The sequence below is a fragment of the Grammomys surdaster genome, unplaced genomic scaffold (assembly GCF_004785775.1).
Source record: "Grammomys surdaster isolate TR1022 unplaced genomic scaffold, NIH_TR_1.0 126398, whole genome shotgun sequence".
Classification (NCBI taxonomy): Eukaryota; Metazoa; Chordata; class Mammalia; order Rodentia; family Muridae; genus Grammomys; species Grammomys surdaster.
Window position 1 is genome coordinate 1,273,917 of NW_021621192.1, and position 13,117 is coordinate 1,287,033.

The 13,117-nt window shown below is 36.3% G+C and overlaps 1 protein-coding gene across 2 annotated transcripts; it reads left to right on the forward strand.

Annotated features, from left to right (window-relative positions):
* Positions 1-6,071: 6,071 nt before the first annotated feature.
* On the forward strand, positions 6,072-11,418 carry LOC114614654 (olfactory receptor 187-like). Of its 2 annotated transcripts, XM_028760292.1 has the most exons (2): positions 6,072-6,080; positions 10,501-11,418. In XM_028760292.1, the coding sequence occupies exons 1-2, from the start codon at positions 6,072-6,074 to the stop codon at positions 11,416-11,418; spliced, it is 927 nt and encodes a 308-aa protein (XP_028616125.1). The 2 variants fall into 2 exon arrangements, with proteins under 2 accessions (XP_028616125.1, XP_028616126.1); XM_028760293.1 differs by lacking the exon at positions 6,072-6,080 and having other exon boundaries at positions 10,486-11,418.
* Positions 11,419-13,117: the final 1,699 nt, after the last annotated feature.

Below are 13,117 nucleotides of genomic sequence, written 5' to 3' on the forward strand. Positions count from 1 at the left end.
ATATATATATATATATATATATATATATAATTTAAAATTTATATATTTAGATAAATCTAACTACACTTGATATTCATAGAATACATTGGCACAACCATATCCACTAGAAATGGAGAAAGTTATGAAGCCAGCACAGCTGCTTGGCACAGTTCCAGCAAAGCTGAGCAGAATGGTGCAATCATTGTCCTTCTATTGCTAAGTTTTGAGTTTTGGTCTCTGCATGTTGCATTCTTGGGGACTTTCTGCATAAGAACTCATTTTACATCTTTTCCTGGCATGTCTAAGTCTTTCTAGGAAAATCCAAAAATTAATGTTATCTGGCTACTTTTTAGATGTCTTCCCTAGTCCCTGGAGCTCATTACCCAGATAAGCACATAACTAAAGGAGGTCATTACATCAGGAATCTTCTTGGAGTATCTGCTTCTGAGCAAACTCAAACAGTATAATTGGTTCAGGATAAACAGAGACAATTGACAAACTGATTGGCCAAGAGAAAAGGTTACAGATTCAAGCCCTCTTTTTATTATAGCCTAGTGTTCTCTGAAAATATAGTTTAAAGAAAAAGAAACATTCTGAGTACATCCCTGGAGGAACAGAGCTCAATAATTAAGATATGTTAACTAAAATAAAACTTTTCCTACATTTATAGCACAGATGATGAAGCATAAGGTAAAAGGAGTTAGGTATCAATATTTGGTATTGATATAAAGATCAGTTCAGATATTTTCTGTTTGTCTCTGCATCAAAACTACAAACACTGGAAGCCGAAAATCAGTCATATAGTGTCATATAATGAATGTGTTTGCTTTGGAGGAGGAATTCTTTAGATTCATTAAGTTTTAGTTATAGGACTCATAATAAAAATAAAATTTGTTCTGTTTATATTTTGTAATTGTGACTGAATGTGTAACCCTGGAAATGTAATGAAAAATCAAACACATAATCTCTACTTCTTAGATAATCATTAGTCTGTCTTTGTGCTGTGGAACCTGTATAAATTAAGAAGCACCTGGTTGCTAGTCAGTCAGAGCTACAGAAGCAGACTGATTGCCAGTGATCCCAGGACAGCCCCTGGCAGTGCACTTCTTTCTATTTATTCAAGTCATGTCCACATCTGACTTCCTTGAATGCTTTAGTCTCATCTGAGTCAAGCTTACTGAAAAAATACCACAATGTTGGGGGTCAGGAATCACTACACAAACCATAAGAACACTGATCTCAGTTAAGTAAGAATAGTTAATTGAAAGCACACCCCAAGACTAATCGATCAAGGTAACAGAGCACATCTGAAAGCTCTAGAAAAAAAGAAGCAAATATACTCAAGAGGAGCAGATGACAGAGAAATAATCAAACTCAGGGCTGAAATATACCAAGTAGAAACAATAAGAACTATATAAAGAATCAACAAAACCAGAAGCTGGTTCTTTGAGAAAATCAACAAGATAGATAAGCCCTTAGCCAGACTAACCAGAGGGCACAGAGACAGTATCCAAATAAACAAAATCATAAACTAAAAGGGAGACATAACAACAGAAATTGAGGAAATTAAAAAAAATCGTCAGATCCTACTACATGAGCCTACACTGAACAAGAGTGGAAAATCTGGATGAAATTGACAGTTTTCTAGACAGATACCAGGTACCAAATTTAAATAAGGGTCAGATAAACCATCTTAACAGTCCCATAACCCCTAAAGAAATAGAAATAGTCATTACAAGTCTCCCAAACAAACAAAAACAAAAACACTTAAAACAAAACAAAAAAGCCCAATACCAGAAGGTTTAAGTACAGAATTCTATCAGACCTTCAAACCTTCAAATAAGACCTAATACCATTCCCCACCTGCACAATGTCCTCTGAAGCTTGGCAGCTGCAAGATCCTGCTTAGCAACTGCAGATAGACTCAAAGCAGAGTACCATGTCTTCTTAAGAATAGCAGGGAGACCATAACTCAAGCAGTGTACCATATCTTCTGAAGAACTGCAGGTAGATCATAATTCAAGGCAGTGTACCATATAGACCATGACATGTTTCAAGGCACAGGCCAAGAAGATTTTGTACTTTTCCACCACCTGGACCCTCTTACCCCCTCCCCTTGTAAAACATGCTATAAAAAAGCAAAAAAAAAAAAAAAAAAAAAAAAAAAAAAAAAAAAAAAAAAAAAAAAGAAACAATTCAGAGCACACATTTAAAAAAAAAAAAAGACCTAATACCAATGTTTATCAAACAATTCCACAAAATAGAAACAGAATGAACACTACCCAATTCATTCTATGAAGCCACGGTTATGATTATACCTAAACCACACAAAGACCCAACAAAGAATAAGAACATCAGACCAATTTCCCTTAGAATATCAATGTAAAAATTCTGAATAAAATTCTTGAACGTGAATCCACAAACATATCAAAATGATCATTCATCACAATCAAATAGGCTTCATTCCAGGGATGCAGAGATAGTTCAATATAAGGAAATCCATCAACATAATCCACTATATAAACAAACTCAAAGAAAAGAAACCACATGATTAACTTATTAGATGATGAGGAAGTATTTTACAGAATTGAACACCCCTTCATGGTAAAATTCTTGGGAAGATAAGGAATTCAAGGCCCATAACTAAACATAGTAAAAGCAGTATACAGCAATGCAGTAGCCAACATCAAACCAAATGGAGAAGAACTTGAAGCAACCACGCTAAAATCCGGGACTAGACAAGGCTGGCTACTCTCTCCCTACCTATTCAATATTGTGCTTGAAGTCCTAGCTAGAGAAATTAGACAACAAATGGAGGTCAAAGGAATATAAATTAGAAAGCAAGAAGTCAAAATATCACTATTTGCAGATGATAAGATAATATACTTAAGTGACCTCAAAATTCCACCAGAGAATTCCTAAACCTGATTAAAACCTTCATCAAAGTGGCTGAATATAAACTTAACTCAAAAAAAAATCAGTGGTCTTCCTCTACTCAAAGGATAAACAGGCTGAAAAAGAAATTAGGGAAACGACACCCTTCACGATAGTCACAAATAATATAAAATACCTTGGTGTGACTCTAACCAAGCAAGTGAAAGATCTATGTTACATGAACTCAAGATTCTGAAGAAAGAAATCGAAGATCTCAGAATTTGAAAAGATCTCCCATGCTCATGGATTGGTAGGATTAATGTAGTAAATTTGCCATCTGGCTGAAAGGAAAGCAATTGACAGATTCAATGCAATCCCATCAAAAATTCCAAGTCAATTCTTCATAGAATTAGAAAGAGCAATTCACAAATTCATTTGGAATAACAAAAAACCCAGGATAGACAAAAACATTCTCAACAACAAAAGAGCTTCATGGGGAATCCCTGACTTCAAGCTGCAATACAGAGCAATCATGATAAAAACTGCATAGTATTGGTATAGAGACAGGCAGGTAGATCAGTAGAATAGAATTGAAGACCCAGAAATGAACCCACACACCTATGGTCACTTGATCTTTGACAAAGGAGCTAAAACTGTCCAGTTAAAAAAAGACAGCATTTTCAACAAATGGTGCTGGTTCAACTGGAGGACAGCATGTAGAATATTGCACATTGAACCATTCTTTTCTCCTTGTACAAACCTCAAGTCCAAGTGGGTTAAAGTCCACCACATAAAATTAGATACACTGAATCTAATAGAAGAGAAAGTAGAGTAGAGCCTAGAACACGTGGGCAGAGGGGAAAATTTACTGAACAGAACTGCAATGGCTTAACATCAACAACTGACAAATGGGACCTCATAAAATTGCAAAGCTTCTATAAGGCAAAAGACACAGTCAATAGGACAAAACAGCAATCAATAGATTGGGAAAATATCTTTATCATTTCTACATCTAATAGAGGGCTAATATCCAATATATACAAAGAACTCAAGAAGTTAGAAAACAGAGAAACAAATAACCCTATTGAAAAAAGGAGAACAGAGCTAAACAAAGAATTCTCAACTGAGGAAACTCAAATGCCTGAGAAGCACCTAAAGAAATGTTGAACATTCTTAGTTATTAGGGAGATGCAAATCAAAATGACCATGTGATTCCACCTCACACCAGTCAGAATGGCTAAGATCAAAAACTCAGGTAATAGCAGATGCTGACAAGGATGTGGATAAAGAGGAGCTCCTCCATTGTTGGTGGGTTTGCAAGCTGGTACAACCACTCTGGAAATCATTCTGGAGGTTCCCCAGAAAATTTGACACAGTACTACCTGTGAACCTATCTATACCATTCTTGGCATATAACCAAGCTATGTTCCAACATATAGCAAGGACACATGCTCCACTATGTTCATAGCAGCCTTATGTATAATAGACAAAAGCTAGAACCAATCCAGATGTCCCTCTTCAAAAGAATGGACACAGAAAATGTGGTACAGTTACACAACAGAGTACTACTTGGCTATTAAAAACAATGACTTCATGAAATTCTTAGGCAAATGGATGGAACTAGAAAATATCATCCTGAGTGAGGTAACCCAGTCACAAAAGAATGCACTCACTTGTATGCACTGGTATGCACTCACTGATAAGTGGATATTAGCCCAAAAGTTCAAAATACCCAAGATACAATTCACAGACCACATGAAGCTCAAGAAGAAGGAAGACCAAAGTTTGGATGCTTCAGTGCTTCTTAGAAAGGGGAACAAAATAGTCACAGGAGGAAATACAGGGACAAAATGTAGAACAGAGACTGAAAGAAAGGTTATCCAGAGACTGCCCCACCTGAGGCTCCACCCATATACAGACACCAAATCAAGACACTATTGTGGATGCCAAGTGTTTGCTGACAGGAACCTAATATATTTGTCTTCTGAGAGGCTCTACCAGAGCCTGACAAATACACATGTGAATGGTTGCAGCCAAGAACTGAACTGAGCACTGAGTCTTCAATGGAGGAATTAGAGAAAGGGCTGAAGTAGCTGAAGGGGTTTGCAATCCCAGAGGAAGAACAACAATATCAACCAACCAGATCCCCTAGAGCTCCCAGGGACTAAATCACCAACCAAAGAGTACACATGGAGGGACCTGTGGCTCCTGTCGTATATGTAGAAGAGGATGGTCTTGTTGGACATCAGTGAGAGAAGAGGCCCTTGGTCCTGTGGAGGCTCAATGCTCCAGTGTACGGGAATGAGAGGGTGGGGAGGCCAGAGTGGTTGGGTGGGTGGAGGAACATCGTCATATAAACATTGGGAGGGTGGATGGGATAGGGTTTTTTGGGTTGGGTACAGAAATCAGGAAAGGAGATAACATTTGAAATGTAAATGAAGAAAATATCCAATTAAAAATTATTTGTCTATATATACAGTCCTATGAACATAAATACATCCTACTTTGTCTGTCTGTATAGTGTTACTTGTATGTATGTTTTTAGGGATGGCCATTTGGTGTTGGATAAGCAGTTAGAATGTGCTTCTCTGTAGAGGACTATTTTGCCAGTCCTTAGTTATCTATAGTTCTAATTTTGGGTTCAATACACAGACCTAAATAAAGTCCTACTGCAACTTAGCAGCATTGCCAAAAGGACTTCAGTTTCACTACTTCTTTGAGTTTGAAATACAAAATACTTATTTTGTTGCTATGAATCCACACACCTTTTTCATTGCCAACTACATCATAATCCCACAAGGGCTCAAACCCCATAGTTTAAACAACTGAGATTTAGATCTCTGGCCATAAGTCAACTTTTTAAATTGATTCAGACAAAACTCTCCTTGTCAAAGGCTTTAGAGTGTCAAATTTCATATGTACAGTTTGTTTAAGCCTGTCAAAATTGCCATTTTGACACAATATATCAAACAATGGGAAATAGTAGTATGGGAAACAATAGTATAAAATAAAACTTTGGTTATTAAAAATATAATATCTTACTAGATTGAATATTTATTAGTATAAAGTGTGTGATACCCTAAGGGACCAATTTGGACTTCTCATAGGCGTCCAAACCCACAGTGCCCAGTAGAACACCATCACATAGTCCTCCAGAGAACCCTGGGCTATTGGGAATTTTACTTCTTTAACCCTTTTTCTGGAAAAATAATGCAGGGATGGAATTGGTGGGGTTTTGTTGTTGTTGTTATTGAGGGGAAATTCATATAAATAAAGTTTCCTGTGCGTGGGTAAAGAAACTTCCAAATGTGTCACTAGCAAAAGAATTTCTATGTATGGTAACTGCCTTCTGTGTTCCACTCTGCTTGAGAAAACTCAGTATTTCTGAAAACCATAGCAGTGTCTTTTGAGATATGGATAGAAAAGATTTCTACATCATACACTGTCCTTTCCCTAGAGAATTAAGAACGTAGTTTTTTTTTTCCCCATAGTAATCACGTATTTGGCTTTGGATCCCTAAACAGCTTGGTATAAATGAAGGCAGCACCAACAATAGATAATTTGTACATTTTAACTTCACGGCTAAATAGGACTAAGTAAAGTAGCTTGGATTGCTCTCTCAAATGATGCTTTCAATTTTTGTCTAACCATTGGATTTTAAGTTCTCATGAACTAGAAGATGAACTTTAAACTCAGTTTAAAAATCCACATAGTAATGATTGTCAAATAAGTAATTATTCTGATGATTTCTAGTACAAGGATGGACTGTGTTGCGCTTAATTATATTCTCTGACTAAATCTTTTAAGGTGAGTATTGAAAATATTTATTCCTTCTTGAGGCAATTCACAAACTTTATATTATATATGGATATATATATATATATCAGAAAATATGTATGATATATGTTTCATAGAGTATTTTTTTATATATATATATATATATATATATATATATATGGAGAGAGACACACACACACACTCACACACACACACACAACACACACACACACACACACACACACACACAGAGAGAGAGAGAGAGAGAGAGAGAGAGAGAGAGAGAGAGAGCGATTGGAGAGAAACATATAAGAAATACAGAGGAAAGGAAATACTTCTCACAACTTTTTTTTCCTGCATTTGTTATTTAATTATGACCCATATGTCAAACTACTTAAGAATTTGATTTCCTTTACTGTAAGATTGTAGAGAAAGAGAAGTATCTGTGCAAATTTATCTTAAAATTATAATTTTGGTACTGTGTTTATCATCAATATATGGAGCCACTCTGGCTAATTTTATTTTGTTAAAACAGCAGGATTAAAAATAATTAGTAATATATGTGCTCTCAAATAAAAGTTCAAATTGAAACACCATAAGACTTCTAGAAAACTATTTTTCCAACTCTTTTAATTGTATCAGAAATGTGCATCTAAAGAGGCGAAGAAATTTTAGGCAGTGACTCTATATGTATCTATATATGAACAACACAAACATAATGAAGTACTAATATCTACATTTTACAAGTCACGTTCTATAAGGAAATATATTTTAACTTGTACAAAACAAAACCAAGGATCTCTGTAGTACGATGTGGAGTTCTCTGGGTGTATTCTAAGAGTGGTGCTGGTGGCGCTTGTGGTAGATTATTTTCAGCTATTTGAGGAAGCTCCAATCTGATTTTCCACAGTGGCTGGACCAGTTTGCATTCCCAGCAACAATGAATAAGCATGCCCTATCCCCATTCTCACCAGTATGTGCTGCCACTTGTTTTATTGATCTTGGCTATTCTGCTGGGGTAAAATGAAAGCTAAAACTAGTTTTGATTTTCATTGCCCTAATAGGTAAGGACTTTGACCATTCTAAAAAGTGTTTCTCAGTTACTTGTGCTTCTTTTGAAAATTTTGTTTTATTACAGACCCCATTTAAAAGAAAAAATCTATTGGCTTTCTTTTTATAAAAAAGAATTGGTTATTTTATTTATTTACATTTCAAATGCTGATCCCTTCCCGGTTTTTGTTCTGCAAACCCCCTATCTCACCCCTCCCCCTGTTTCTATGAGAGTGCTCCCCCACCCACTCAATCACTCCGGCCTCACAGTCCTAGCATCCCCCTATACTGGGGTATCAAGCCTCCACAGTACCAAGGTCCTCCCTTCCCATTCATGCCAGATAAGGCCATCCTCTGCTACATAACGCAGCTGGTGCCATGGGTCCCTCTATGTGTCCTCTTTGGTTGGTGGTTTTAGTCCTGGAAGCTCTGGTTGGTTGATTTTCTTGTTCTTTGTGTAGGGTTGCAATCCCCTTCAGCTTCTTCATTCCTTCCCCTAACTCTTCCATTAGGGTCCCTGTGCTCTGTCCGCTGGTTGACTGTGGACATCTGCATCTGTATTGGTCAGGTCCTAGGAGAGTCTCTTAGAGGACAGCTATACCAGGCTCCTGTCAGCAAGTACTTCTTGGCATCAACAATAGTGTCTGGGTTTGGTGTCTGCAGATGGGATGGATCCCTAGGTGGGGCAGTCTCTAGATGGTCTTTCCTTCAGTCTTTGCTCCACTCTTTGTCCCTGTGTTTCCTTTAGACAGGAACCATTCTGGATTAAAATTCTGGAGATGGGTGGTTGGCCCTATCCCTCAACCAGGGGCTGTGCTTATCCATTGGATATGTTCTCTACAGGTTCTATCTATTCTTAGTTGGGTATTTCAGCTAATGTCATCTAATGTTATCTCCTTGGGTCCTGAGAACCTCTTGATTCCCTGGCATCTGGGACTTTCTAGTGGCTACCCCTAGTTCCCCATCTTCCACTGCTAAACACCTACATTCAATTTCCTGACCTTCTGTACTTTTCCATCTTTTCTCATACCTTATCACGACCCACTTTTTCCATCCTCCTTCTCTCTTCCTCCCAGGTCCCTCCCTTCTTCTACCTTCTGTGATTATTTTGTTCTTTCTAAGTAGGACTGAAGTATCCACACTTTGCTCTTCCTTCTTCTTGAGTTTCATATGGTCTGTGAGTTGTATCCTGGGTATTCTGAGGTTTTCTTGATGTTTAGTTTTTAAAGTTCTTTGTATGGTCTAGATACTAATCCTCTGTCAGATTTTTTTCTATTCTCTAGTCTGCCTCTTTACTTATGCGATGGTGTCCTTTGTTAAAAAGTTCAGTATTGGCTATAGCTCATATATATCAAGGCTAAGACAAACTTTAATTCCAAGTCTCTGAAACTTGCCCTTATTCTAATTTTCTGTCTTCTGATACTGCTGTCTCTGATTTGCCCTCCTTTCCTACAGTTGTCCCCCATTGTCTTTGTCACATTCTTCTTGTTTCTCTTTATTTTATTCTCTTTCACCAACCTTAATGACCCTTTCTAGTTTTCCTGTGAGTTTTCTCTTCTCATTACCTTCCTCTTCTCCCCAGTCAGTTGATTACCTTTTTGCAAAATTTTCTTATCATATCCTAGAAGGGACAAATGCCATCTGTTTTCCAGCTTCTACAATAGTTCACATTACTCCTGCTCATTAATATAATTTCTTCTCTGTATGGCTTTTAGCCTCTCGCTATTCCTGTTGTTCTTTTATATCACCTCTATGATATGAAGAAAGATTCTTCACCTCAGCCATTACAAACCTCTTCATTTTTAATACAAATCTCTTATCACTCATTTAATCATATTCTTTATGTTGACCTCTGGCACTGTTCCAGGCAGTAACACATAATTACAATTAAGCCTTAGTAGACTCAAAAACCTAAGTTCATACCTCCAGCTTGGTTTGTGATAACAATAAATGGAATAGCATATGTAAATGCTCAAGCTAAGTTCTACACCTTCTACCGGGTTATGCAAAACTTTGATTCCTATTTTATTAAACGTATAATTTATTTCTTAAAACAGTATATAGTATAAACTCTACATTATAAATCATTGCCAATTTATCTCTTTGCTATCATGATACCTTCCAATGATTCTTTACACACACTAGCTAAATTTACATGAGTTTAAAAACCATCTTCAGAAGATTTAAAGGGTATGTAATTGTTTATACACTACTCAGTTTTTGTAGTTATAGTGCACTATCTACATTTTGAAAAAATCTTTCCAGACAACTCTGATATAAAATTAGCTTCAGGAGCTTCTTATAGCGCTTTCTGATATTGTTGAATCTAGTTTCTCCTATCAGAACACCATTTTGTTGCTACTATATAAAAATTAAAATTAGTTTTGAGATACTTTCTTCTACCATTATTCTATTATGTTTCCGTTGCATCAAGAAAGTACATTCAAATCAACTAAAACCATACAACTCATATTTGCTTTAAAATTCATGTGGTTTAAACATTTTTGCAGTAATAGTTAATTTATGATGCAGATACTGAGTTTTACTATCAAACCAATGCTATGTTTAGAATGAATCATGTTTTGTTAAATTATTAATTTTCACATATCAAAATTATATCAATGAATTAAAATTATTTCTTAAAATTCAAGAATAGTTTCTATTTAGTATAGTCAAACTGAACAAAATTCAAAGGTCATTCTGATAAATGTATTGTTATATTTCAAATCCAATTTTCACTTTACAAGTCCTTATTTAATACTGTCTAACATTTGTTGCCTTTCATTTAAGGGGCATCTAAGTGAAGACATGGGAACAGAGAACACAACACTGCTGACCGAATTTGTTCTCACAGGACTTAGTCACCAACCACCATGGAAAATCCCTCTGTTCCTGCTGTTCTTGGTCATCTATCTGATCACCATTGTGGGAAATCTTGGTCTGATCATTCTCATCTGGAATGACCCTCACCTTCACATCCCCATGTATTTATTTCTTGGGTGTTTAGCGGTTGTTGATACTTGGTTATCATCCACAGTGACTCCAAAGATGCTTCTCACCTTCATAACTAAGAGTAAACTTATCTCTCTTTCTGAATGCATGATACAGTTCTTTTCATTTGTGATGTGTGCAACCATGGAATGTTTTCTCTTGGCAGCAATGGCCTATGATCGCTATGCAGCCATATGCAAACCCTTACTGTACCCAATGATCATGACTAATAGACTGTGTGCACGTCTGCTCGTCTTGATTTTTGTAACTGGAATTCTTCATGCTTCAATTCATGAAGGCATGTTGTTCCGATTAACCTTCTGTAATTCCAATGTGATACATCACTTTTACTGCGATGTTATGCCACTGTTAAAGATTTCCTGTACCGATCCTTCTCTTAATTACCTCATTGTTTTTATTTTCTCTGGCTCTATTCAAGTTTTCACTATTTCAACTATCCTAGGCTCTTACACACTTGTTCTGTTTACAATCTTAAAAAAGAAATCTGCCAAAGGCATAAAGAAAGCCTTCTCCACCTGTGGAGCCCATCTCCTCTCTGTGTGCTTATATTATGGTTCTCTTCTCTTCATGTATCTGCTTCCTGCATCCCAAAAAGTACAGGATGAAGACATGATGGACTCTGTATTCTACACTGTCATAATCCCCATGATGAATCCAATTATTTATAGTCTGAGAAACAAGCAAATCAAAGACTCACTGGAAAAATTCTTAAAGAGAAATGTTTAGGTCACATGTTACCAGCTCTTGTCTTTTTGTCCAAATATCACAAATGTGTGCAGGCTTAATGTGACCGTATTTTGTTCATGGTCTAAAGTATTTCCCAATTGTACCTGTTCTAGCATTTTAATGAAGTAATGTGTAAATGCCTAATTCTTTAAAATATTTCCATGTGTATGTTCAATCATATAAAGATTTATAATTATATATTATATTATGTTAAAATAAATATAGCTGCATATCAAACTTCTTTGCATGTCCTTTGATGTGACTTCAGAGGCTACAGGAATGTGACCCTCTGAAAAAGACTTCAGTGTGATCGCTAATTTTTCAGCTTAGAGACTCATATCACCTTTACCTCTTTTGAAGTACAATTTTGTGTTTTAATGACAGACAAAAGCATGTAGCATATGACCAGGAATGTAAAATATTAACAACATAGCATAAATAATATATATTATTAATATTTTACTAGTTTATTAACTTGGATATTTTTAAAAGATTCATTCTTCTTTCTTTGTGTATATTTGTGTATATATGTTTCAGGTTTCTACTTTTTAGGATATTATAGACAAAATTATCTTACTCCTTATATAATGAAGAAAAATCATCATGATTTAGGTATAAATCAATAACTACAGTGTGCTGATTAGTTATTGTCAATAGAAATCAGAGTAGCCTAGAAAGATGAAGGTTCAATTGTAATATTTTCTTCATCTGATTGGCCTGTGAGCATTCCTCTGGGGGCATTTTCTTGGCAGATGATTGGCAAAGAAAGGCCCAGCTCATATGGGAAGTGCACCCCTGGGTAGATGTTTCAGAGTTATATAGGAAAATCAGTGGAGCTGCTATGGAAACAATGGCAGTAAGCAGTATGCTTCCAAAATCTTGACTTCAGTCTCTGCGTCTACTTCACTTGATGCTGTGCTGTAAGCTGTAAGTTGAAATAAACTCTTTCCTCCTTAATATTAATTTGGTCCATTTGCGTGCAAAATTCATGAAGTTTTGGTTTTTAATAGCTGAATAGTATTTAATTGTGTAGATGCACCACATTTTCTTTATCCGTTTTTCAGTTGAAGAACATCTAGTTTGTTTCTAGTTCCTGGTTGTTACAAATAAAGCTTCTATGAACATAGTTAAACAAGTGTCTTTGTGGATGTTAGAGAATCATTGAGTATATGCCCAGGAGTGGTATAGCTGGGTGTGGATGTCAAACTAGTCCCAATTTTATGAGAAAATGACAATAGATTTCCAAAGTGCTTGTACAAGTTTGCACTTGCAATTGATTCCACCAGCAATAAAAAAGTGTTCACCTTGCTTAGCATCCTTGCCAGCATATGCTATTTCTTGAGCTTTTGATCTTAGCCATTCTGATGGGTGTAAGATGGAACCTCACAGTTGTTTTGATTTGGATTTCCATGAAGAATAAGGACTTTGCACATTTCTCAACTCATCTTAAGTGAGGTAACTCAGTCTCCAAAGGGTGTACATGGTATGTACCCACTTACAAGTACATATTAGCCATGAAATACAGGTATTGTGTTACACTCCACAGACCCAAAGAAGCTAAACAAGAAGGGAAGCCTAAGCAATGAAGCTTGAATCTCACTTAGAAGGAGGAATAAAATAGTCATAAAAGCCAGATAGAAGGAGAGAGGGTGAGGAGGGGAATGGGGGATTCAGGATCAGGTGTGGGGAACGACAAAAG